The sequence below is a fragment of the Musca domestica genome, unplaced genomic scaffold, assembly GCF_030504385.1.
Source record: "Musca domestica strain aabys unplaced genomic scaffold, Musca_domestica.polishedcontigs.V.1.1 1, whole genome shotgun sequence".
Classification (NCBI taxonomy): domain Eukaryota; kingdom Metazoa; phylum Arthropoda; class Insecta; order Diptera; family Muscidae; genus Musca; species Musca domestica.
Genome location: NW_026712114.1, coordinates 29,155,335 through 29,183,324, shown reverse-complemented (window position 1 = coordinate 29,183,324; position 27,990 = coordinate 29,155,335). Strand labels below are relative to the sequence as shown.

Below are 27,990 nucleotides of genomic sequence, written 5' to 3'. Positions count from 1 at the left end.
CTTTCATTTTAAAAAAGAAAAATGTAAAAATTATGGCAATTGACTGTGTTTCAGGTTTTTATCTCACCCTTATATTCAGAGGCTTTTTTGGATATTGATATATCAATATATAGGTTGTAAGTAACCTACTTATCACTTAGCTATTTTCATACGTAGATAATCTAATTGATAAAAACTGTATAAGATAAAAAAACAATTTATTATTGCATGTTATCAAGTGTGTTTCGTAAATTTGATCATTGAATTTCAATGTAAATTTTACTGACTTTTAAAAATTGGGAAAATAAATTAAGAATTGTATTTTGTGAGTCACTGGGTGGGTTCCTTCTTATTGCAAGACTTTTCATCATGTTTAAGCAATGGACCTCTTTCTCATGTAATTTTCAATTTAATACATTTGTAAGAAAAATCCCCTATTTTCCTTAGCAAAATTCCCAAACAGTTCATGGGAACCCCCTGTACGAAGTCATTTTCTTTATTCCATAGAAACATGTTTGTGTGATAAAACTAAAAAAATGTATTTTTTTAAGTTCTGCACACTAAAAGGAAATAAGCTGCGGTGACCTATCAAAGTGTTCGTTGGCCTAACCACAATTCATTGTTTCCATACGACTTCGAAGAAAGTAGAGCTTATTCGGTTCGTCTTGTTTGGACAGTTGGTGGCTAAACCATTCTTAAATATAAATTGCAAGAATTTACGCAAAAATAATTTAGTATATTGCAAACATTTGTTGAAAGCAGAATAAACAGGCAAATACGAGGATACAATGAATTTAAAAACACTTTTTGTATTTTGGGCCTGCACACTTGTGAACATTGAAGCTCTGGTACATTGTTTGAAATTAAAGTGATTAAAATTAATCAAATAAATATTAAAATACAACTCTTTCCCACTACCCCTCCCCCCCTTCTCATTTCAGAACAACTCCACAAATTTCATGAGAAATTATTTAAATTACAATGTCTCGGTTTTGCGCACAGAAAATTATCTCGATTTAAATCGCCGCCAATATGCCGATCACATCTTGGCTTTTGAAAAAGAAATAGATGTTTTTAGGAAACAATTTTCGGAGCGGCTTAGTTCTATTCAGTTGGTATTGGATATGTTGGTGACGGATATTATCAAAACGAACGAACACTTGAATCCGCTGGAGGTTTTAAGTGATATCAGTAAAGATTGTGTGGCCAAATATCGTTCGAAAGTACCAACAGTGGCGGCAACCAAAACCGCGGTGCAAGCATGTATAACAGCCGCCCAGAATCAATTGAATAATATAGTGAGCGCAGCAACGACAACAAAAACAAATCTATATAATTATTATCAAAATAATATGGAGAAAGATTTTAAGGGATGTACAACGAAACATCCGGCACAGGATAACAGTTATACGGAATGTATTGCCAAAGTGGTGAGTATTTAAAACGAAAAACATTTCATTTTGTAGGTTAAGTTAAGCTATATACGCTAATAAATATAAAACAGGTGGTGACTTCAAAATTTATAAAAATATTAACAATCCCGTCGTTCTCTTCTCTATCCCATATTATAAAATAGAAGCTTTTTCGGTAAAAAAAATGTAGCTGATAATTACAGTCTACCTTTACATGACAGATATTCCAAATCTCAAGTAAGGCATGATCGACTTCAAACGTCCTGAGACGGATTGTTGAGTTTAGAGACATTATTGGCTGACGGCCAAATTCATTTGGTGACGATGGTGGTATATCCTGCTGAACGTTTTTTAATTATACCCGCAGACATTCGGCTAGAGAGAGCTAGAATTTAAACCCTAGTCTCTTTGGACCAAATCCGTTTCAGGACATTTGGAGTCGATCTAGCGATGTCCCTCCGCCCGGCCGAAGAGAGTATCCGATTTGGCCCAAACTTGGTATATCGTAATATTATTATCAAACTTAGGCCGAGTTCGGAAATGGGCAATATCGGTATACCTTCTGGTACCTCCTCACAAAGCGTCTCGATTTTCAATACTTTTATCTGACATAACATGCGAAACAAGTCAGCGATTCTTTGCAACTTGCGATATCTAAATTTTTCTACCAACCAAAAATCTGAGATGAATATGGAATCTATGATTTCTCATGAAATTGGATATAAGTGTTCGATTCCCTTGCAATTTTGCCCATACCAAAATTTGTATCTGTATTGGATGAAGTTTGAAAATTGAATACTTCGGTCGACTATATCTGCTACCTCACGCACATTTGTATTCAAAATACCTAAATTTGGCGAAACTAAATGGAAAATTTGACTTAAACTGAAAAGAAACTTGAAGTCGGTATTTATCCTTGTATAAGGTCTATACCAAAAAGTGGATCTACATGACTTCAAACTGTTCTTATATTGTTTACAAGCGTACAAAAAACATTTTGGTGAGAATTTTCCAGAAAAAAAGTTATTCGTGATAGCCACTAGTGGCTATCGTTAGAGCACTCCAGCATTTAAATGTGAATAAATTTTTTGTGTCTCGTATCATCGCTCGCTACCGTGATACTGGTAGCGTAGCCCGACGTCAAGGAAGTGGACGGAAGAAAACAGCAACATCATCAGAAATGGTTCGAAAAGTAAAGAAGCGATTTCATCGAAACCCGCGTCGCAGTCGCTAAAAATGACTCGTGAGCTGAACATGTCGAAATATTTAATTCGGCATATATTGAAAAATGAGCTCGGGGTAAAGCCATTGAAATTCCAAAGAAAACAAGAACTTACACCTCAACAGAAAAAATAGATTCAAAACAGCTAAAGAGTTGCTTCGCTTGGCCGAAAGTGGTGAACTGCCGAATTTGGTTTTCTCCGATGAGAAAACATTCGTTGTCTAGCACTTTGTAAATACCCAAAATTATCGTGTTTACTTGCCAAAGAGGTCAGCTGTAAATGTGCACCTTCGGTTGACCACCGGAACTCAAGCGCCGTCCATGGTGATGATGTGGGCCGCCATAACAGCTGGCCGTTTTAAAGACCAATTCGAACAAATCTAAACTTATTCTAAAAATTGATGCTATTGCCGACATTTTTTGCTTTCATTCAATGAAATTTACAAAAAAAAAAGGAAAATGTAACAATTATGGCGTTTGACTTTGTTGCAGTTTTTTTATCTCACCCTGTATGTAGTTCAATTTTTATATTTTTATTTTAAATTAAGCTTTAAAGAAAATTGTAAAACTCTGTACTAATTATTTCAAACTGCTGTTATTTTCAGATTTCCGCTGTGACCGCCTACACCCGAGTGATGTTGAAACAATTCCACAATCAAATGGACACAGCTCACTGCTCAGCGAATTCGAATATTAAAACTGCATTGGATTGCAGTTACACGGTTCAAAATCGCACCATAACCATGAATGCTGAGGCAAATCTAATGATCAACCGGTGTATTCATGGCCTGGACGATTGTGAGCGTTGCAGTCAGGGACGATTCTGTGAGAATGTTTACTATCTACCCCAGTATCAAGTGGACTATCATAATTCGACAATGTTGAATCCATTCTATGGCCGTAATTCGACGACACATTGTTTGTTGATTGATGTTTATTAAGGTGGTCAATTTTTTTATAAGATTGAGCTTAAGAATTTAAAATGAAGTGTAGTTTTAAAATAAAAATTTTTAATTATTTTTTTTTTAATATAAAAAATTGTATGGATCAAAGATTTATTTGTTTGCTATTGGGTACAAGGAATATAAAAACAATAAAAGATGTTAAACGGCTGCCTTACACAATGGAAATCTTAAGAAAATAATGAATTAAGTCATAGTATTTAGCAACATAAACATTTAAAAGTTTTTTGAATAGAACAACATCGGTTAAGTTTTTAATAAATAAGTCAAACTTCCAATTACAAATAAATATGTTTAAATACAATACTTGATGTTTACTTTGTTATAAAATAGACATACAATTTTTGCGAGCACCTATTCTGTGTAAAATTCTCAGAACAAATGAGAAATTACTGTGGATCCAGCACTTAACTGGGTGTATGAGATAAAAATTATGATATCGTTTAGTTTAATTTCTAAATGAACTATAAATTTAATCAGAAATGTGAACGGATTACTAACAGTTTTATATGGAAGCTATAAACTAGTAAATATAAATATTTAAAAAGTTTATAGTTCGTATTACCACCTGGTGAGGTATTGAGATGCAGTTATTTTTCACAGAAATTGTAACAGCCAGACCGATAGAAAACTTTAAATATAAATATTATAAGAAACGGTGCATAATATAAGTTGACGATGAACTACTTCTCTTGAACCTATGAAGTATAGAGAAAAAAAAACAAGTAAAAAAGTATCGGTCGGTTTTGCCGAAAGATATATACCTTCAGCCCTCTTGACCTTTTATGGAGTGGGTTCTGAAAGAACATTGTCCATTTTGTGAAGTAAGTTGGAAGCTTGCTTCGCTTTCTTTGGGCGTTATGTTTTTCAAAAACTTGAACCCTATGTGGAGGAAGTAGTAAAGAAATGGTCGGATCTCTACCATATTTATCAGAGATTTTTGGTGATGGAAATATTAAGACGCACCATGTCTGGAAGGGAATCGGATGTCGATTTCGTTTTTTATAAACTTCATGGATATTCACAATTTTGAGCATTTGTGGGGGAGGTTCCAGAAGAAGTGGACTGATATATTCCATCTTAACACCAGACCTTGAGTTTATATAAATATTGGGATGTCTGAAATTTGAAGACAATGGGATTCTTATATCACATTTTATGAAAGTTGTAATTATTCAAAATTTTGATCATTTGTGGGGGAGGTACTTGATGGAGAGGACCGATATTATCCATTTTCACTCCTGACGTAGCACTGACGCAAATATTAGGATTTGCAAAGTTGGAGCAAAAACGGATTATCCTTTCTCTTTCTGTGCAAAAAATATATTTTTTTTTGCAAATTTCGACCTTTTGTGGGGGAGGTACCAGAAGGAGTGTACCGATATTGCCCACCTCCGAACTCGATCTAAGTTTGACAAATATATTACGATGTACACAGTTTGGACCAAATCGGATACTCCCTTCGAGAGTTATCATGCGCACCAGCCAGACAGACAGACATCGCTAGATCGACTCCAAATGTTCTGTAACGGATTTGGTCTAAAGAGACCTAGGGTCTAAAACCGTTATTTCCACTATGCACGTTTTGTCCGTATCAAATTATGTATACCCTCTGTAGCCATATGGCTGAGGGTATAATAAAAACATAAATTGTATCTAAATCGGACGTCCTTAAAATTAGGAATAGAAATTCCAAAAAGTGAACTGCCGAATTTGGTTTTCTCCGACGAGAAAACATGCGTTGTCTAGCGGTTTTTAAACAAACAAAATTATCGTGTTTACGTGCCAAAGAGTTTAGCTGAAAAATGATGGTGTTTGACTTTGTTGCATTTTTTTTATCTCACCCGGTATAGTGACGCTTGACGCCGTTGGGCGTCACTGTTATACTGGCCTGACTGTAAAAAAGCCCTATGTATATAAATTAACACATTTTTTAGATGCTCTCATAAAATAAACAGTTTATTACACTGTAGGAAAATTTCCATTTTTCAATATTAAACATGTTTAAAGTATTTGAATGTAGCTTAAACCGCTTTTGCAGCACCATACCAAATGTCCAAGGTTAAGCACTTTTCGGTATTGTTACGGCCATGGAACGGATTAACCATTGTAAGATTTTTATAATCAATCAAATAGGATGGCAGACGAAGGACATTTTCACAATAGTATCCTTTGTTATCACATCCAGAACCCTCTTTCTCAGCCTCATGTAGGCACTGGTCGATGAAAGTGGTGGCACGCTGTAAATTTGTAATGGTACTATTTTGGACGGCAAAACACCATTCATGGGTTTGTTTTGCGTAGACATTCGATGTACCCTTGGCTGTTTCCAATTGTATAGAGAAGGTCCTTTGGTTGGCCGCAGTATAGGAATTTGAGGCGGATACCTGAAAGGGCAAATTTTTTAGCATTAGCTTTTCCAAAGAACATTAATTTTTCAAAAGATTCCTAAACTCACAACATCAGCCAGACAATGGGTATAGTTTACAGGATAGGTAGTATTGTATTGCGTATGACAATTGGAAAGGCCTTTTTCGAAAGTTCCCACATAGTAGTTATTCAAGGTGCGATTTGTCCCAATCACCGGATTGGTTATGTAATACAATTGCGATCTGCCCCATGCAAGGTTACGTTCCATTTCACTATATGCTGCAGCTTCCGATGGTATCAAATGCTTGTATTTCTCCACACACTCTCGACTCAAATCGCTCAGCACTGTCAAGGGAAATAGATTTTCATTGACACGCGTTACTTCATTTACAAGAGCTTTCTGTTGGTTGACAATGGAATTAATGCGATCCAAGTAGGCTTCTTGGAACGACCGGATCTGCTGATCATAACTTAAAATATGGAAATTATTTTGACGTCTTACGGCTTCAATGTATTCATCGTTGCGTATGAGCGAACTATATTGACTGTTGTAATAATTTTCTAAATTCGTCTGGGAATAAAAATTAGGAATTCAAAATAATCTTGAATCATTGATGGTTTTAAAAAGTCCTACTTACATTTTGCTGAGCCCTCACAATGACCAGTAGGGCAAAAAATGCGAAAATCTTTACAAAGACCATTTTGTTGCCACTGGTATCACCTAAGCAACTGTTGGTTTCAAGAAAAATTGCCCTAGTTTTTATATCTAAAATTGAAATCGTATTACACACTGGTCTCTGAAGGTTTACAATGTTATTTTGTAAATATCTATAAAGATTGAAGGGATTGAATCCACAAAATAAAATTTAATTTGAAAAAAGTAACGTACAAATATAATTATTTTTTATTAACTATACCCTATTCTACTTTATAACGTTTGCCATTGGTAAGTTTATTTTGTTTAACGTTGGAAATGTAAATAAACTGCTAATTGTGGACACAAAAGTTGGAAAATAGTCTTGAGTTCATTGGTTTAGTTTTCTGTTTCAAACTTATTCCCTTCACCGTGTGAAAATATAAATTATTGTTCAAAGCCGCCATTAAACACCCTAGAAATTGAGACTTAAATCATAAGCAAAACCTGTAAAAGAATAATTATAATCCATCCTGTTAAAAAATGTAATTAAAAAGAAGTAAATAATATGTGGATGTCCTCCACCTTTAGGTGGAATATAGCGAAACGTGGACATATATGTATAGACAATGATGTGATGTATTCGTTGTCCAGCAGTTTGTAAACAAACAAAATGATCGTGTGTACTTGCCAAAGAGGTCAGCTTAAAATGTGCACCTTCGGTTGGCCACCAGAACTCAAGCGCCGGCCATGGTGATGGTGTGGGCCGCCAGAACAGCCGATGGTCGCTTTCCGCTCGCAAAAAAATATTATAATCCATCCTGTTAAAAAATGTAATTAAAATTTCCAAACAAACATTATATTGTTATATGGGACATTACAACCCCTAAATTAAGGCAGTGCCCAAAATATCTCTATTTCGACTCTAAATATATTTTCTTTTTATACATAGTATGGAGGGTATATTAAGTTCGTCATTTCGTTTATAACTCATCGAAATAATAATTTTAAAAGTATTTCTTCATTAGCGTAGAATTATAAGACGATTTAGCCATGTCCGTTCATCCGTGTCAAAACGAATTAAGATAGGAAGCTAAAATTTTTCTAGATAAGTCTTTTGTCTGCAGGCAGGTCAAGTTCGAAGATGGGCTATATCGGTTCCCAATATCATATAGCCCCCATATAACGGTACCCCCGATATTCCGTAATTTGATGAATTTAGTCAAACTTTTCAATGGAATTGTCTGAAAATATACACAAGGAGTTATTTGTGAGTACTTTACACCTTGGAAGAGTATTGTCTATATAGGTCCACGATATCGTATATCCCTCCCTATATTCGCTATTTTGATGATGAAATTATCTGAAAATCCACACAAGAAGTCCTCTCAAAGCATTTTATCCCTTGGAAAATATACTCCACGATATTGTACAGCCTTCATACAACGGCATTTAGAGTTCGACATTAAATTTCGCATTTAGAGTTATTAAAAAATTAGTATGCAGGACCATGTCTTCGCATAGTATTTTGATGATTTTAGCGACATTATTCACCGGAATTTTTTCAAATTTTATAGTTGAAGTTCCTAATGGGTACTTCAGCCTGTGACAGAAAAATTGCCTATTCGGGTCCAGGTCTTCGTCATATATCGATACGTCCTTATATTCGGTATTTTGACAATATTCACAGGAATTGAAGTTCGGAATAGGTACTACAGCCTGTGACATAAAATTGTATATGAAGGTACAGGTCCGTATTTCTTCCGTATTTTGATGATTTTAGCGACATTTTTTACCAGAATTGTTTCAAATTTCATATTTGAAGCTCCTAATGTATGCTACAGCCTGTGACAGAAGATAGTCTATGCGGGTCCAGGTCTTCGTATAGCCCCCATATATCGGTTCCTTCCTATATTCGGTTTTGTGATGATTTAAGATACATTGTTCATCAGAGTTTTTCAAGTTTCGTATTTGAATATTTTATTGGCCTTTGAAAAAAGTTGCCTATGCAGGTCCACATCTTCGTATAGACTACCCCCTATATTCGGTATTTTTAAAACATTAAAAGAATTATAAAGGAATTTTTTTTTTGAAAATTTTCAAATTCGTTCCAAATGGTGGAGGTATTCAAATTCGATCCGGCTGAACTTACTGCTTTTTTGCTTGTTAAAAGAAAACACTGTGCAAAACAAAAAGTAAGTACAGGAAAACCCCAGTAGATAGTGCAAGTTGAGCTAAAACATGTACAAAATTAGCTAAGTTTGGGCGTGCCGAACCATTAAGAAAAAGTTTGTTGAAAAATGCCGCTAAAATTTAAAAGAAGTAAATAATATGTGGATGTCCTCCACCTTTAGGTGGAATATAGCGAAACGTGGACATATATGTATAGACAATGATGTGATGTATTCGTTGTCCAGCAGTTTGTAAACAAACAAAATGATCGTGTGTACTTGCCAAAGAGGTCAGCTTAAAATGTGCACCTTCGGTTGGCCACCAGAACTCAAGCGCCGGCCATGGTGATGGTGTGGGCCGCCAGAACAGCCGATGGTCGCTTTCCGCTCGCAAAAAAATATTCTGGAGGATGAATTAAAGTTTTGGGCACACAAAAATTTTTGCCGCAGACCTTGGACCATCGCACTCAGCACGCGCCACAAAAATGGTTACAACTTGAGGTTCATCGCTTCATTTACAGCACACAATGGCCACCAAAATCTCCGGATATCAATCCGTTGGACTATTGTGTCTGGAGTATTTTGGAAATCAAGATAGACACTAAAAACTACCAAAGTGTCGATCACCTCAAGAAAGCGCTTCGCCGGGAACGGGCCAAAATACCGTAGAGCAACATTCAGGCAGCGTGTGACATTTTCATCGGCCGTTTGAAGACCATAATTCGTGCCAAAGGTGACCAATTCGAACAAATCTAAACTTATTCTAAAATTTGATGCTATTTCCGACATTTTTGCTTTCATTCAATAAAATTAAAAAAAAAAAAATGTAAAAATTATGGCGTTTGACTTTGTTGCAGTTTTTTTATCTCATCCTGTATATCCTATATATATGTTTCATCACAACAACCATATTTGGTGCCAGCTATCAGCAGAAATAACTCTGCTAAATTTTATAGAGATCGAGTAAGATTTGGATATAGCTCCCACATATATCTTCACACGATTTTACGTTTATATTGCCTAAAAAAAGTAATATCAGTTCACATAGGATGGATTTTGACAAATAATACGAATTTAAAACAATTATATTTGGTATGTTTTAGTTCTAAAAATTTCCCCACAAAAGCGTTTATTTGTTATATGTAGCTCTACTATATACAAAGTGGTTTAGGGTATCATAAAGTCGGCCCAGACCGACTTTGACCTTTCTTTACTGGTTTTCAAATATTTTAAGAAACATTAACAATTTACTCTGAACTACACATTCTATTTTAATTACTTTAAACATTTTCAAGGCTCTTGCTTTAAACTATTTTAGGCTGCATACATAATATCCAGCGTCAAGCACTTTTCTGTTCCATTGCGTCCAAGGAATGGATTCGGCATTGTGCGATTCTTGTAATCAATCATGTAGGAGGGTAAGCTAACAACGTTTTCGCAATAGTATCCTTTGTTAGGACAATTGGAAGATTTATCTCCGGTGTCATTAAGACAATTGTCAATGAGTGTGGTGGCACGTTGAATATTTGTTATGGTGCTGTTTTGAACTGAAAAACTACATTCGTGGGCCTGCTTGACATATACATTCGATGAACCCTTGGCTGTTTCCAATTGTGTAGAGAATGTCTTCTGATTACTAATTGTGTAAGCATTTGAAGCGGAAACCTGTAAAAGGAAGATATATATTTTGTTATTCAATAAAAAATGAAAATTCCATTCACTTACCACATCAGCTAAACAGTGGGTGTAATTTACCGGATAGGAAGTATTAAATTTAGTACGACAATTGGTAACACCTTTTTCAAAATTCCCAACGTAATAGTTACTCAAACTGCGATTGGTTGCGATCATATTTGTGATCAATGAATTCACTTGGCCCCGACCCGTTATCATGCAACGCTCCATCGAACTTTCGGCCGCAGCTTCTGAGGGTATCAATTGTTTGTACTTCTGGACACATTGTCTGCTAAAATCGCTCAGCACTGTCAAGGGCACTAAATATTCATTGACACGACAAATTTCTTGAGCCAGTGATTTTTTCTGAATCGAAATCGTATTAATGCGATCCAAATAGCCATTCCGGAAGGTTTCAATTTGTTGAGTATTGTACCAAATATGAAAATCATTTTGACGTCTCACTGATTCAATATACTCATCGTTGCGTATCAAAGAACTATTTTCACTGTTATAATAATTTATTAGACCAGTCTGAAAGTAGAAATCATAAATTTCAAAATCGTCGTCGGTGCGAAAATATTTTTTAAAAACTTTACTCACATTTTGTTGGGCCTTAACCACAACCAGTAGCGCTAAGAATGCCAAACTCTTTACAGAAATCATTTTTATTTAATTTTTTAATTTACACCCTTATGCGAATGTCTCCAAACCAACTGTTCTTTTGTTGTAAAATTGCACTGGTTTTTATATCTGAGTATTACATATTCCTGATTTCATCATCAAGTGCTGTTTTTTCTTTGTTATTTTTTTATTTTAATTTTTAATTAAATATCAACGAATGTCAGAATTTTAACCGAAATAAACCCTTTACTTGGAAAAGTTGTTCATAAAAAAGATACAAATTTTTATCAGTGGAAATCGTACACACTTTTTTCATTTTTTATTATGTTTAACTTTGACAGAATATTAAGGTAAATAATTGTTTTAACTATGGACATAATAACAAAACGCGGGAGTTTTTCGCAATTAGACAAACTAATGTAGATCTCTTATCGAAGAAAGGTAATTGCCTGATGCACATCTGTTTATGACTTCGAACATATGCTAACTGTTGGGGAATTTTTTTATGTCGGGGAGTGTATGGCAAATTCTAACCAGAGGAACGAAAACGCATATTTTCTATAACTTTAGCCTATGTATTTGTATTATTTGATATAACCAAAATTTATCTAATAGAAATAATGATATAAGACTCCATATCCCTTTTAAACGAAATCCTGTTTAGAATATTTCAAATCGAACGAGCCATGTCCGACCCAGTTTGGTCAAGTTGTTGAGCAAAATAACTTTTATAGTGGATAACCTATATAGTCCAAACTCTGCACATCATATGTCCACTGTAAGCGGACACCAACAAACCAACCAACCAAAATGTGTCTAATAGAAATAATTATATGAGACTCCATATACCTTAAAACGAAATCCAGTTTAGAATAGTTGGAATCGATCGAGCCAGTTTGGTATAGTTGGAGCGCAAAATTACACTTAAAGTGAATATCCGATATAGTTTAAACTGCGTACATCATATGTCGACTCTAAGAGATAATATTACAATTGATATACTATGGAGGGTATATTAATTTTGTCATTCCGTTTGAAACTTCTCGAAATACTCATGTCAGACCCAACAAAGTATATATATTTTTGATCAGCGTAAAATTCTAAGATGATTTAGCCATGTCCGTCTGTTTGTCTGTTGTAATCACGCTATCTTTCGAAAAAATTGAGATAGAAGGCTAAAATTTTGCACACATGTATATTTTGCCAGTAGGCAGGTTAAGTTCGTAAATGGGCCATGTAGGTCTAAGTTATCATATAGCCCCCATAAAACGGTACCTCCCGATATTCGGTATTTTGATGATTTTAGCGACATTATTCACCGGAATTGTTTCAAATTTGGCATTTGAAGTTCGTAATAGATACTGCAGCATAAAACAAAAAATGGGCCATGTAGGTCCACGTCTTCGTATAGACCCCATATACCGTACCCCCCGATATTTGGTATTTTGATGATTTTAACGACATTATTTACCGGGATTGTTTCAAATTTCGCATGTGAAGTTCGTAATGGATACTTCAGCCCATGCCAGAAAATTGTCTGTGCAGGTTCACGTCTTCGTATAGCCCCCATATAACGGTACCCCCTATATTCGGTATTTTGATGATTTTGGCTTTTGGCAGATTTTTCTTCAAGTTTCGCATTTAAATATTGTAAGAACTTATGACAAAAGTTGCCTATGCAGGTCCACTTCCTCGTATAGACATTCGGTATTTTTAAGATTTTAACAGAATTTTTAACGGATTTAATTTTTTTTTTTTGGAAATTGTCAAATTTGTACCAAATGGTGGAGGGTATTAAAAGTTCGGCCCGGCCGAACTTACAGCTTTTTTACTTGTTATAAATAACTAGCAGACCCGGACCGCGTTGCTGGCCCATAGTATTAGTGTTTAATGCATATTTTTAGGAACCTAATATAAGCTGTAAATGTTTAGATTTTCTTTTTGAAAAATACTAATCTTCTAATCTACAACTGCAGTCGATCCACAAATTTGCCACCATGCATAGTATAGAGGGTATATTAAGTTTCGTCTGTAATTCATCGAAATAATAATTTTAGACCTAACAAAGTATATATATTCTTGATCAACGTAAAATTCTAAGCCGATTTAGCCCTGTCCGTCTGTTGGTTTGTCCGTTTGTTGTAATCACGCTAGAGTCCAAACAGCATGTGATAGGAAGCTAAAATTATTCATTGATTTGTCTTTTGTCTGATGTTAGGTCAAGTTCGAAGATTGGTTATATCGGTCCACGATTTCATATAACCCCTGATATTCGGTATTTTGATGATTTTAGATACATTTTTCGCCGGAATTATTTCATTTTTCATATTTGAAGTTCCTAATGGGTACTACGCCCTTGAAAGAATTGCTTTTGCATGTTTAGGTCTACATATAGCCCTCATATATCGGTAACTCCCTATGTTCGGTATTTTGACGATTTTAGGTACAATTTTCACCGGAATTGTTTTAAAATTCGTATTTAAAGTTCCAAATATGTACTACAAGCTGTGACATAAAATTGTCTATGAGGGTACTGTTCTTCGTATAGCCCCCATATAAACAGTACCTCTCTATATTCCGTATTTTCACGATTTTAGCTACACTTTTCACCGGAATTGTTTAAAATTTCATATTTGAAGTTCCTTATGATTACTACAGCCTATGATGGCCCAGGTCTTCATATAGCCCCCCTATATCGGTACCTCCCTATATTCGGTATTTTGGTGATTTCTTTGAATAATGTAATGGCCTATGCAAAAAGTTGCCTATGCTGTTCCACGTCTTCGTATAGACCCCAATATAATTGTTTACACTATTTTTATACATATAGATTTAAAAAATAGTTCCTCTGACCTAAATAGATTATTAGGGTTGGAGGGAGAGTTAACAGTACCTCGTATTCTAACTTTCAAACAGATATCTTCATTATTTTGGCAAATATTAAGATTTTATTTTCTTCTGCATAAAAACCTCACTCGGGGTAGGACGAACATTTAAAAAAATTATTTTTGATTTTTATATATATTGATTGAATGCCTTAATATCATCAAAACTAAAGTCCGCAGGTTATCTACAACGTCAACATTTTTAAGCTATTTTTAGTTATTTTGTATATTATACTCTCTTAATACTTAATTTTTTGGAGAAAGTGTCCGAAGGAATCACATTCACATTTTATGAAATATGTGATAATGTTTGTAAAATGTTGGAACATGCGCGATGGCGGACCAAAGTATTTCACTTCATTTAGTATTGATAAAAATATTGGTACGTGCAACACTTAAGGAAAATGGAAAATGTAATTCAAACTTTATCCCAATAATCAACATGTTGAAATTTGTGAAGTTTAGGATTCCTTCTAAGATGCTTATTTCGCATTTTATGAGAGATATAATTATTCAATTTTGGACACGTTGTGGGGGAGGTACCGGAAGGAGATGTACAATATATCCCATCTTCACACCAGATAGTTTGTTAATAAAAATATTGAGATGTGTGCGATTTGAATACGATAAGACTGTTATTTCACATTTTACACAGGTTAGAATTTTTTCACACATTTTTACCCATTGTAGATGAGGTACCAGAATGCGTTGACCGATATCTACCGACTTCACAGCAGATTTTGTATTGATAGAAATATTGAGTCGTACCGAGTTTGAAAGGAATCGGATGATCATTTCGCTTGTTGTGGGGAGGTACTTGATGGAGTAAGCCGATATTGCCCATTTTAACCTAGTTCTGATACAAATATTGGGATGTACAAAGTTTGAACATAATTTCTTCTTATATTGGGTTTAGTAATAGAAAATATAAAAGTGTTTATTTTTTGTGGGGAAAGTACAAAAATGGGTTAACCGAAATCGCCGTCTCCGAACCCGATATAAGTTTGGATGTACCAAGTTTGGATTAAATCAGATACTCCCTTCGAGAGTTCTCGTTCGTTAACCAGCCAGACAGACAGATGGACACCACTAGGTCGACTCCAAATGTCCTAAAGCGGATTTGGTCCCAAGAGACCTAGGGTCTAAAACCGTTATTTCGATGAGGCACGTTTTGGCAGTATCAAATAATATACCCCCTTTGTAGCCATGTTGGTGAGGGTATAAAAAAATCCAATATTGGCTTAAAAAAAAAAAAAACTTTATTATATTAAATTTTTACAGCGAATACTACACATTAAATTTTGCGAAATATATCTCAAAATGTTTAGCTTCCCCTGCATGTACTTTGAACGGTTAGAGTTAAAAACTTGAAATTTGGAATGGGAATCAAGGTTGAGTGTCGATGTAAGGATAAATTTTGGAAGTGTGTATTCATATATACGAATAGTACAAAACGGTACTAAATTTAGTACAATTTGAATTTGGAGGAACGGGTGGAGCTGGAATCCTGCAATTCGAAATTAACATTTCTGGCGGAGTGTATGTGCACGAAACGTAATAAATGCTACCAAATTTAGGTGAACCGATAGAGCTGGAATTCTGAAATTTAGAAATAAGAATACTATTGAATTCTAGGACTAAGAAATGTACGTAGTTTTGGAAATTCGCACTTATGTGTACTAAATAGTACTAAATTTGGAACAATTTAATTTTGGGGGAACCAATAGAGTTGAAATCCTGAAATTTGGAAATAAGATATCTATTGCATTGTTGGGCTGAGGTATGTAGGTACTAAATGGTACTAAATTTGGAACAATACAGATTTTGGGTGAGCCGGCAGAGTTGGAATCCTGAAATTTAAAAATAAGATTTCTATTGGGCTGTATGATGTAGGTAGCTATGATCATTTTGTACTAAAGTGTACTAAATGGTACTAAAATTGGTAAAATTTTCGTTTGGGTGAACCAATAGAGCTAGTATCCTGAAAATTGGAAATAACATTACAGTCGGAGTGTAGGATTGGAATATGTAGGTATTTTTGGAAATTTGTACTTATATGTACTAAATTTGGTACAATTTGAATTTAGGTAAACCGATAGAGCTGCAATCCCAAAATTTGATATTAAGGCCACTGTTGCTGTCTGTGGTTAAGATATGGAGGTGGTTTTGGAAATGCGTTCTATATTTGTACGAAAAGTACTAAATAGTACCAAATTTGGATTTGGAAAAACCAATGTAGCTGGTATGCTGAAAATTGAAAATAAAATTGCCAATCGGGGTACAGAATTGGGATATGTAGAAATTTTTTGAAATTTAGTCTTATATGTATTTACTAAAATGTACTAAGTTTGTTTCAAATTGGATTTAGGTAAACCGATAGAGCTGGAAACCCAAAATTTGATATTAAGGTCACTGTTGCTGTCTGTGGTTAAAATATGGAAGAGATTTTGGAAATAGTACATATTGTACGAAAAGTACAAAATAGAACGACTCTACAATTATAAGGTGTAGTCTTCCCTGGCGAAGTACCAGGCACTTGCTAGTTTAAAATAAAATGTTAAAATAACCATAAATCCCCTCTTGGGTTCTTGAGCAGTGACATTATTTTGGTGATTCATTTCTATATCTAGTGCAAAATGCTATTATTTCTGCCGTTGCCTATTGAAATACCATTACCATACCAAACGTAAGTATTATCAAATTATTATTATCAAATGCTATAAATTTTAATCAAAAAAATTCACCCAGTCAAATTGATAATAACTTTCACCTAATTTGGAAATTATAAAAATAATTTACGATCATATTCTCGGCAGGGAAGAAAGCCTGCTAACTATTTTCCAGGTAAGAAAATAATCGCAAAATTGAGAATGTAAGCACAAAAGTATAAAAGTTGAGAACTTTATTTGAAAACATATCACTTCGATTTGGAAACATTTGGGAGAAAGGTAAACGGCACATAGCAAAAAACATGGCCCAAATAAAAATGTTGATATTTCTTGCAATAGTTTTTATTGCCAATGTTCAAAGGGTGAGTAAATAATTTCGAGAAAACCCCAAATCTATTATTTATTTCAAATTATGTTTCTAGTCTTCTGCTGTAAACCACTATGCCGCCCGCAATAGTTCGGTAATACGCAACGATGAGTACATCGAAATTGTCCGACATCAAAATAATTTCCACCTTTGGTATAATACTTTGCGAATCAACACCTTCTCTGACACTTACAAAGCCCGCATCAACGACATTGAATTTCACAAACAGTCCCTCTTAAATGTCGTCGAGCGGGCCAATGAAAAATTGGATCCATGGATTGTCTTGAATGATGTCAGCAAAGATTGTGTCGAAAAGTATAACAAGCTGATACCTTCATTGGCCGCAGCCAGTAGTGAAATGGAAAAGTGTATGGTGAATGGATTAGCCTGGACGAATAACCTAATTCAGACTATGGTGGCGACCAATCGCTCACTGGACACCTATTACACGGGAACCTTTGAGAAAGGCGTAACTAACTGTCGCACCAAATTCAATTCCTCATTCCCGGAAAATTACACCCGTTGTTTGGCCGATGTGGTATGTTTATTAAAACATAATTTTTTTTAAATCATGTCAATCATGAAAAATAAATAACTTATTTATTCGCTCCAACAGGTAAGCGCATCAAATATCTACACCGCCAGCAGCCAAGACACTTTTTCAAATCAACTACAGACTGCCTTGGGTTCAGCCGAATACTATATTAAAATAGCCCATGAATGTAGTTTTAGGGTTGCAAATACCAGCGTTTCTAATATCCAGCGGGCCAACGATCTCATCGACCATTGCCTCAATGGTTGGGATGAAAATTCGAAATGTATTGCCAAGGGCTTCTACTGCGAACAGGTGCAACGTATGCCATATTATTTGATCGATCGTTCTAACACCACCATGCCCAATCCATTCTATGGACAAAAAGTGACCGGTAATTGTCTGATGTTGGATATTGTCGATGAAAATTAATAGGGATTTTATTTAATAAATATTGAAATAAATTGAAAGCACATAAATTAAGAGCGTTTGGAAATTATTGATTTTGTTGGATAACACTGTATAACATTAAAGTAGAGCTTAAAATAGATATCGATATAAATCGGTGTTATGAAAGTTTAGATCTGCTAAAGGGTGGCAAGTTTATCCCACTACCACAATTATTCAAAAACGCTTGAATTAAGATACCTTCCAATCCACAGTGGTCGCTGCCATTGGCCAAAATTCAAAAAATGAAAATCAGATATTTATTGTCAAATGTGTACACATGAACTCTTAAGAGGTTAAGCTTTTTAGAAAACATAATAATCTTGGCTTCATTCTAACGGGACACTTCGAAAATAGCATCAAAAAAGAGAAAATGTAGTTAGCTGCTTTTTTCAGTGGGATCAGTAAAAAAAAGAGTAAAAATAGATCTGTATTACAAAATTAAATACATTTTAAAATTACAATTCTTGGCATAATTATTTAAAAGCAAGGTATTGACTTATTTTTAGTGCAGTAATTTGTGTGTTTAGTAGTTGTGTATAATATAGACGATGTGAGTGTTCTGACTTGCCATTAAGATTAATTTTGAAAATAAAATTGGATTTCAGTTAAAGTTTTAATTGTTTTCCCCCCTGAATCCTCAAATGTGATTTTTTTTCACGCCATTAGTAATGGTCCTAAGATTCAAGAAGTGCTAGTTTAACTTTCAGATTTTGTCAGATTTGTATGTTATGCCCAATATACTGAAGGGACTTCGCTCCAATTTTGTCAGTTCTATGGTGCTAGTGACATAGAATATTGATAAGGATATAATTGAGGGGTGTTCAATAATGTTGCCTGCATTGTCTTCTGGGTATAATATTAATGTCCAAAAATTTAAGGCCTTTGCACTGGAAACGGCTAAAGAGTTAACAAATAGATATCCATGGCACTATCTTTCACCCACAGCTAATAAAATTTTAATACAGGGTTGCCCATAGTCGACGGACCCATCTGGCAACGCCATAACTTTTGACAGAGATGTCACATCGCTTAATGACAGTCCGTCAGTCCAAGCAGATTTTTAACATGAACCAATACACAGCGCTCTGAAATAGTAGAAATTTACATTCAACAGAAGAAGTCAATTGTGAAAACTCAACGTGCTTTTAAAATATTAAAAAATGTGAGAAGTGCGCCTTCTAAGAACACCATTAAGCGTTTATACGAAAAATTTTCGACTGGTAAGGCTCTTTCTAATCCGAAGAGGCCATATAAAAGTCGACCAAGGCGATCGGCCGAGAATATCGCTGCCGTAAGAGCCAGTGTTGAGAGGTCCCCAAGAACATCCCAAAAAACGCCGTTCTCAGCAGTTGGGCATGGCTCGGTCCACTTTACAACGGATTATTCGCATTGATTTGCATTTGTTCCCGTACAAAATTCAATTGACGCAAAGAATGTTGCCTGCGGACAAGCCTCGTCGATTGGAATGGGCCCAAAGGTCCGTCGAATATGGACAACCCGGGATTTGTATAAAAAATACTTCTATTTTTGGAGGTACCTTTACAGAGGGACTCTACCTGAAGGCGGGCCGTTCCAAATAATTTTCAGTAAGACTATTTTTTAGCTCTTTAGAACGTAAAATGTCAAATAACAGAACAATCTAGTGTAAAATGTGACAAAAATTGGGCAAATAACCCTTATTCGGGAGGTACGTTGTAAGGGGACCATGCCAAAACATGCATCGACCATATCCATTTTGTCACATTTTTAATTTTTATCACCATCAAGGTACCATAACCAAAGAATCATATTGATATCTGCACTGAAAAGTATTTTTGGCCGCTGTTCCCATAGTGTCTTTAGCAATACTACTGATAACAGTAAGAGAAATGTAAACACTTAAGTGAATCACCAAAAGGGTATTTTTGTTTCTCAACATATGGTTAAAAATCTTCTACAAAATTACTTGTCATAAAATTCTACTATAGGTTATAAAATACATCGAGAGTCTTAATCTTAGCTAAACGTCAGAAAAGTTATCTAAATAGAGGTCGGCAAGCTTCCTCCGCTTAAACTTTTTCAAATATTTTATTTATTTTTTTTTTCATTTGGATTAAGATTCCATGAAATCTTTAATTTTTGGTATATCGTGTCTTCGGCAATGTTTCTGATGAGGATATAATGATTATTTTGGTTGAAAATTACACCTTTTCTTTTTGATCTTTGTGATCCTTTTTTATACCCTCTGCCATATAGCTAGAGAGGGTATATATGGTTTGATATGGTCAAAACGTGAATAGTCGAAATAACATTTTTAGACCGTAGGTCTCTTTGGACCAAATCCGTTTCAGGACAATTGGAGTCGATCTGGCGATGTTTATCCTTCCGTGCGCACGATAACTATCGAAGGAGTAATATTTTATGGAGTTCGGAGATGGGCAATATTGGTCCACTCCTTCTGGTACCTCCCCTCAAAAGGCTGAAATTTTCAAAAATTATATTATCTGCACAGAAAGACAAACGTGCTAGGTCAGGTGCGAAAATGGACAATATCGGTCCAGTCTATCAAGTACTTCCCCCACAAAGGTTAAAAATTTTGAATGATTACAACTCTTATAAAATGTGCTGTAGGAGTCCGATTGTTTTCAAATATCACACATCCTAATAATTTTATTAACCCAAGGTCTGGTGTTAAGATTAAATATATCGGTCCACTCGTTCTGGTACCTCCCTCACAAAAGGTCGAATTTTCAAAGAATAAAATGGACAATATCGGTCCAGTCTATCAAGTACCTCCCCCACAAAGGTTCAAAATGTTGAATGATTACAACTCTTATAAAATGTGATGTAGGAGTCCGGTTGTTTTCAAATATCACACATCCTAATAATTTTATTAACCCAAGGTCTGGTGTAAGATTAAATATATCGGTCCACTCGTTCTGGTACCTCCCCAACAAAAGGTCGAATTTTCAAAAAATATATTTTCTGCACAGAAAGAGGAACGATAACCCGATTTTGCTTCAACTTTACAAATCCGAATATTTGTGTCAATGCTGGGTCAGGAGCGAAAAGGGACAATAGCGGTCCACTCTATCAAGTATCCCCCACAAAGGGTCAAAATATTGAATAACTACAACTCTGATAAATGTGATGAAAGAGTCCGATTGTTTTCAAATTTCAGACATATCGGTCCACTCCTTCTGCTACCTCCCCCACAAAAGGTCGAAATTTTGAATACTCAGTAAGTTCATAAAACGCGAAATAAACATCTGATTCCATTGAGACTTGCTAAATCTGAATATTTCTATCAACACAGGATCTATTATAACGGCGGTAGACGTTACCTTTTTATATTCGGATTTTGATGATTTTAGCTATTCACCGTATTTTTATCAAGTTTCGCATTTGAATATTATAATGGCTTATGACTAAATTTGGGTATGCAGGTCCACGTCTTCGTATAGACCCCAATATAACGGCTATATACTCTATGTTAAAGATTTTAACAAAGTTTTTAACAGATTTTATTTTTTTGAAAATTTCCAAATACATATATTGCAAATGGTGGAGGGTATTAAAAGTTCAGCACGGTCGAACTTACTGCTTTTTTACTTGTTTTTACTTGCTCTACTTTCATAGTCTTCTAACAATCGCCCATAATAATTTCTTTTGCTGCAAAGTTTTACCAAAATATTATTATCAATAATAAATAATGCCCACATTGTCATTTCGAGGAAAATAATTAATCTTTATTAAGTACGCAATTAATATACACACATTGAATGATGATTAATTATTTTCTTTTCAGATTGTTATCAATTTAGGTGAACTCCAAGAATCAACTCGAAAATATATGACCTAGACATTCGAGTTTTCTTGGTACCCCAACAGTTGATAATGAAATTGCTTAAAGTAATTCCCAGAATGGAAAATCTGATAAGAAATGTGTCGAACGGTGTTTGACAGATAAGACCGGCACAGAGGGTATCCCCAATGCTAAAAATAAATATAATTACGTACCAACATACATACTAGTATATCTCAAGGCGGAACATTTAAGAAAGACAATATAATAAAAAAAAAACACTTTTGATAAGCTTTAATTTCTTTGGGAATATACTATATTAAGATTGATAAGACTATGAGAGATTATATTCTTGTTTGCAATATTTAAGCAGGTGTTTATGTGGGAGAGGCGAGATAGTAACTGCACAGATTGCTATGGTGGGTGTGCTACTAACAGTATAGAAATTACCAAAAAAAATATACTTTCAATTTGTTTATTGCTGTCACAAAATACAAAAGATAACAAAATGAATGGTAAGCATACCTTTGTTTACTATTTCATATGATCGACAAATTATTTAAAGTGGCTGGGGCGACATCTAGTATAAGATAGTACACATGAGGGTGTCTCTGCTAATTGATCAATTAAGGCACATACGTGCATTCTGCTTTGTACGGGTAGAGGGCTACTTTAATCTAAAAAATAAAATGCGTTTTGGTGACTAATCCGATATTTGCACGCAGATGGTTTTGTGAAAGATGATCCGAGTTTTTAGGATATTAATTTTGAATAAGGATATTAAAATTACCATATATTTTAAAATCAGAAAATTGTCCTTATCTGTATATAAGTTTTATAATTTTAATATTTAAACAAGTAAGCAAAGGCTACAGTCGAGCGGGGCCGACCGTTGAATACCCTACAACACTATAATAAACCATACAGTTGATATAGGCGAGATACTCGAAAGAATTCCACAAGATTTTGTGACAAATAATAAAGGAAAACCATCAGGTTTCGTTCTCTAATTTTCGAATAATAGCAACTTAAACTAATTTGCTCATTTCCAATTTATTGGTAGATGTTGCACGTAAATGGTCTTCCTAGATCTGGAACCAATATTTCCCAAAAAATGAGAAACAGACATTTGACTATATTCTTCAACGAAATCAGCGTTAACGAAATAGTCAGAAGTGCGTCTTTCCTGTATTTGTGAATTCTCCAAAAAGTCACTGGAATCGACATTTTCGTATTTTGTCTACAAAATTTGGCAAACTATTTCACACATTGAATATTTTTGGATGGCCATCCAAAACTGCTTGGCTTTTGTAATGCCCGATAACCCCCATTCAAATGTGCGTGAGGATCGGGCGACAATTTTGCAGTTTTTTGGTCCATTTCAACCCCTAAATATATGGCGATCATCTCCAAAAAGAGTAGGCTTCTATTCTGACCCTCATCTTATCTCCATGCAAAATTTCGTAAGGATCGGGCCTTAAATGCGATCTGTATATGATATCCTGATATCCTAACTACTTAGTTTTGTTAGCTGTAGAAATATTACCAAATGTTTAATTCAAAATGAAAATATGCCAAAAATATGACAAAATTGAAAAAATATGAGAAAATTTTACAAAATCAATATTTTCATCTTTAGAGAGATATTTTTATGCGATTTTTTAGACGCTTTTTCTTTCCTGCCAAGAGGCCATTCTAAACTAATGAGAACTTTCGAAATCAGTTCAGCCGTTCTCGACATATAAGAGATTTTTCAAGCATATCTTCTTTGATAAACATATATATCACACATATTTTGCTATATATCCGTTTTGTTGGATGTTAACATCAGTGTGAAGATCAGAAGTAACCTTGTCATGGCTTTGTGATTTCGCCGGGATTTAAAATATTCGCGGTTTAATGAAAAATTTTGAATTTTTTCAACACAAAAGATATGGTCTATTTTACCCGCTAAATATTATCCGATGACCACCCAAATTGGTAGGCTTCTTCCCCGCCCTAAACTCTAGCTACATGCGAAATTCCGCGTCGATTGGTCTATAATTGCGACCTGTATAGCTACTGCAAAATCTGACATTTTTTCAGTATTTGGTCCATTTCAACCCCTAAACATTTGGCGATCATCTCCAAAAGAAATAGGGTTCTATTCTGACCCCAGTCCCACCTCCATTCTAAATTTCGTGAAGATCGGGCCATAATTGCGACCTGTAGAGTGATTACAAATTAACATGGACAGACGGACAGACGGACAGACGGACAGACGGACGGACGGACATACATAGCTAGATCGACTCAGCTCGGCGAGCTAGGAAGATCCATATATACTTTCCTATGTGGGAAACCAATGTTTCGAGGTGTTACATAATTTTTGGGCCAATCAAACTTATAATACCCCCAACACATAGTGTTGTAGGGTATAAAAATAATAACCCATGAGCCGAGGGTTTTATAAGTTTGATTTGGCAAAGAAGTTTGTAGCTCTTCTATATATGGGTCTACAAAAAAAATTTCAAAGTGCTAATAAAAATACTAATAAAAATATAGGGAGATACCGTTATATTGGGGCAATTTTTGTCATAGCCCATTACGATATTCAAATACGAAACTTGAAACAATTGTGGTGATTAATGTCGCTAAAATCATCTAAATACCGAATTATGAGGGCTATACGAGGACCCATTAGAGACTTCAAATACGAAATCTGAAACAATTCCGAAGAATTATGTAGCTAAAATCATCAAAATACAGAATATCGGGAACTATCGTTATAAGGGGGCTATACGACGGCGTGGACCTGCATAGGCAATTTTTCTCACGGACGGTAGTACCCATAACAATCTTCATATACGAAATTTGAAACAATTCCGATGAATAATGTCGTTAAATTTTCCAAATACCGAATATAGGGGGTACCGCTATATGGGGGCTATACGAGGACGTGGACCTGTATGAGCAATTTTCTGTCGAAGAATGTAGTACCCATTCGGAACTTCAAATTCCAAATTTGAAACATTTCCGTTTAAAAGTATCAAACTAATTATCAAACTACCGAATATCTGGATGTGCAGTTATATCAAAACATAGACCTACACTGCAGAAAGACTTTGATAGATTTGTAATATTTGCTGATTGATGGCTTTTTAACTTTTGATATGATGACTTTGGTGAAAAGTGAGCTTTTTACCGTTCCCTTCGCCGGGATAAAATCATGATATTGGAAGCGATCAACAAATATTGTAAAGGTTTAATATTTTTGCATATTACAGTCATTTTAATAAAAAATTGATTTTTTCAATTCCTCTCAATTCGGAATGGTCTCTGGCCAGAAAAGGATAAAATCTAAGAAAATCGCGAAAAAATATACCAATAAAAAAGTGAATATCTTTTGTTCCATTTTTTTCAATTTATGTCATATTTTTTATTACATACTATTTTTTCAATTTGACTTACAATTTTAAATAGAAAATTTTCTAAATTTTGACTCCCCTCAACACTATGCTTTGAGGGTATTATATGCCTGTCGCAATTATCGTCCGATCCCCACGAAATTACATGGGGTAGCATTGGGGTCAGAATTAAAGCCTTTTTTTCACGACTTTTGGATTAGGATACTTCGAAGATATTTTAGTGTTGTAGGGTATCACATGGTCGGCCCGCACGACTATAGCCTCTTGTGTCGACATGGTCGACCGAACTTGAAATAAGTTTGATAATAGCATTATGATGAACTAAGTTTGGAAAAAAATTAGATACTCGTGCGCGTCTTCCAGACAGATAATCAGACGCATGGACGGACACCTCCAGATCGACTACAAATGCCTTGAATCGTAGTTGAAAGAGACCCATCAAATAATATATACTTGCTGTAGCCATATGGTGGTGAAAAATCAACAACAGTGCTGTACAACTACTTATTTATTATTATTATTATTATTATTATTATTATTATTATTATTATTATTATTATTATTATTATTATTATTATTATTATTATTATTATTATTATTATTATTATTATTATTATTATTACTATTATTATTATTATTATTATTATTTTTATTATTATTATTATTATTATTATTATTATTATTATTATTATTATTATTATTATTCTTATTATTATTATTATTACTAGTATTATTATTATTATTATTATTATTATTATTACTATTATTATTATTATTATTATTTTATTATTATTATTATTATTATTATTATTATTATTATTATTATTATTATTATTATTATTATTATTATTATTATTACTAGTATTATTATTATTATTATTATTATTATTATTATTATTATTATGGTTATTAATATTATTATTATTATTATTATTATTATTATTACTATTATTATTATTATTATTATTATTATTATTATTATTATTATTATTATTATTATTATTATTATTATTATTATTATTATTAAATCTTCGAAAGGTATCGTATATCCAGTATTGATTTAGTTGCTTGTATGTCGTACGTAACGCCCATGTCCACATTAATGCCATCCAAATCAGACCATTAAAATTATTAATTATCCTTCGATATCGAAGATGCAGATGATGGGGAGCCTAATAATAAGCCATGGGTTTTCCCAAGCCTTGGATGCAACAATTATCGGTCTACGATACTGTATAGCGCTCATATAACGGCCCCCCCTATTACGGTATTTTTCTGATTTTAGCCACCTTTTTTATCGGCATTGCCTGAAATTATACACAAGGAGTTCCTTGTGAGTACTTTATCCCCTAAAAGAGAATTTTGTATACAGGTCCACGATATCGTATAGCTCCCATATAACGGTACATCCTGATATTCGGTATTTTGATGATTTTAGCCAAATTTTCAATGGAATTGTCTGAAATTCTATACAAGGAGTTATTTGTAAGTACTTTACCCTCTGAAAAAGAATTTTCTATATAGGCCCACGATATCGTATATCCACCATATAACGGCACGTCCCGATATTTCCTTGTATACTTGTTATTCCCTGGAAGAAAATTGTTTATGGTCCACGATTTAATATAACTCCCATATAACGGAACCCGCAGATATTCCGCATTTTCACGATTTTTGCGACATTATTTACTGGAATTGTTTCAAATTTCGTATTTGAAGTTCGGAACCGTGCCTATGACAAAAATTACTTACTTACTTCCTTACCCATCTTCGTATAGTCCCCATATTACGGGTTTCATTAGAGCGGTATTTTTCGACGGATTTTTTCTTGACATTTTTAGGACTCTTTCAAATGGATTTTTTACTTGTTTTTCTTCACATCTGTAACTTCCAGCAAATACTCATATTATCAAACAATGAGTTTTCTTGGAGATACCAGAGATTGTAACTTTTTTACCCATTAACCGATATTCCATTGACAACAATTCCAAATTGAATTTGAATCACACCACTTTACTAAAAAAAAAACAAGTAAGCAAAGGCTATAGTCGTGCGGGGCCGACTATGTTATACCCTACAACACTACAATGTGTTAGAAGCCACCTTATGTCTAAATCCATATTGGAAGATTTGACTAGGGACATTTGCAAATATTCATGCATTTCGTCGGGCTGTTAGTTGTTGTGGTTCATTTTACAGCTAAATATAATCCAATGGTCATCCAAAATGCTAGAATTCTTCCCTTTCCTTAACTCTCTTCACAGGCGTGTCGATTGGCTTCAGTTGTGTGATCGGAAAAACATTTCTGTTTTTGGTTAATTTGAACCCCTAAATATTTTGCAATCATCTCCAAAAGCAAGAAGCCCCTCTGTATCTCCAAATTTAGACTCATCTATATGATTTGCTTGTCTACGATAGTTTGCTATATTCTTCAGCGAAATCAGCATAAAAATAACAAGAAGTTCGCCTTTTGTGTATTTCGGATATAGCCTGTAAATATTGCTGGTATTTTTTCACACAAAATTAGTGGTTCATTCTACCCGTTGTCCTAAACTCTAACTTTATACGAGATTTCGTGTCCTATGGTTTCTATTTGTGACATTTGTAATGGCTTTAAAATCAGGACAATTTTTAATTGTTGGTCCATTTCAACCCCCTAATATATTGCGGAAATCTTGAAAACAATATTCCTAGCCCTTCTGAGCCCAACCGTACCCTTGTGAAAATTTTCGAGAGGATTGGACGATATTTGCAATAATATCCCCAACCTGAAAAAAAATATTACAAAATCTTATAAGACAAATTGAAAAAATCGCATGCGATAAAAAATGTGAAAAAATAAAAAAAA

General features: G+C 34.3%; 3 protein-coding genes across 3 annotated transcripts; 1 reads left to right on the top strand and 2 right to left on the bottom strand.

Annotated features, from left to right (window-relative positions):
* Positions 1-670: 670 nt before the first annotated feature.
* LOC101888388 (uncharacterized) lies at positions 671-17,984 on the top strand. The gene is made up of 6 exons (XM_059122427.1): positions 671-827; positions 921-1,409; positions 3,219-3,551; positions 16,827-16,964; positions 17,025-17,507; positions 17,586-17,984. The coding sequence occupies exons 1-6, from the start codon at positions 768-770 to the stop codon at positions 17,931-17,933; spliced, it is 1,851 nt and encodes a 616-aa protein (XP_058978410.1). The 5' UTR covers positions 671-767; the 3' UTR covers positions 17,934-17,984.
* On the bottom strand, positions 5,505-6,698 carry LOC109614125 (uncharacterized). Its single transcript, XM_020039423.2, has 3 exons — positions 6,584-6,698; positions 6,034-6,516; positions 5,505-5,962 (listed from the first exon to the last, which is right to left on the bottom strand). Exons 1-3 carry the CDS (start codon positions 6,644-6,646, stop codon positions 5,600-5,602), a joined length of 909 nt encoding a protein of 302 aa, XP_019894982.2. The 5' UTR covers positions 6,647-6,698; the 3' UTR covers positions 5,505-5,599.
* On the bottom strand, positions 9,917-11,170 carry LOC101900288 (uncharacterized). The gene is made up of 3 exons (XM_005190923.4): positions 11,028-11,170; positions 10,476-10,958; positions 9,917-10,415 (listed from the first exon to the last, which is right to left on the bottom strand). Exons 1-3 carry the CDS (start codon positions 11,088-11,090, stop codon positions 10,065-10,067), a joined length of 897 nt encoding a protein of 298 aa, XP_005190980.2. The 5' UTR covers positions 11,091-11,170; the 3' UTR covers positions 9,917-10,064.
* Positions 17,985-27,990: the final 10,006 nt, after the last annotated feature.

What these genes read in the sequence shown, in the direction of transcription:
- LOC101888388 (XM_059122427.1), top strand. Translation starts at nt 768, where the DNA reads ATGAATTTAAAAACACTTTTTGTATTTTGGGCCTGCACACTTGTGAAC. An exon ending in CGGAATGTATTGCCAAAGTG is followed by an intron (nt 1,410 to 3,218) that starts GTGAGTATTTAA and finishes TGTTATTTTCAG; the next exon opens with ATTTCCGCTGTGACCGCCTA. An exon ending in GTTTGTTGATTGATGTTTAT is followed by an intron (nt 3,552 to 16,826) that starts TAAGGTGGTCAA and finishes AAAGTATAAAAG; the next exon opens with TTGAGAACTTTATTTGAAAA.
- LOC109614125 (XM_020039423.2), bottom strand. Translation starts at nt 6,646, where the DNA reads ATGGTCTTTGTAAAGATTTTCGCATTTTTTGCCCTACTGGTCATTGTG. An exon ending in TTGTGAGGGCTCAGCAAAAT is followed by an intron (nt 6,517 to 6,583) that starts GTAAGTAGGACT and finishes TTTTATTCCCAG; the next exon opens with ACGAATTTAGAAAATTATTA. An exon ending in CCCATTGTCTGGCTGATGTT is followed by an intron (nt 5,963 to 6,033) that starts GTGAGTTTAGGA and finishes TTGCCCTTTCAG; the next exon opens with GTATCCGCCTCAAATTCCTA.
- LOC101900288 (XM_005190923.4), bottom strand. Translation starts at nt 11,090, where the DNA reads ATGATTTCTGTAAAGAGTTTGGCATTCTTAGCGCTACTGGTTGTGGTT. An exon ending in TGGTTAAGGCCCAACAAAAT is followed by an intron (nt 10,959 to 11,027) that starts GTGAGTAAAGTT and finishes TTCTACTTTCAG; the next exon opens with ACTGGTCTAATAAATTATTA. An exon ending in CCCACTGTTTAGCTGATGTG is followed by an intron (nt 10,416 to 10,475) that starts GTAAGTGAATGG and finishes TTCCTTTTACAG; the next exon opens with GTTTCCGCTTCAAATGCTTA.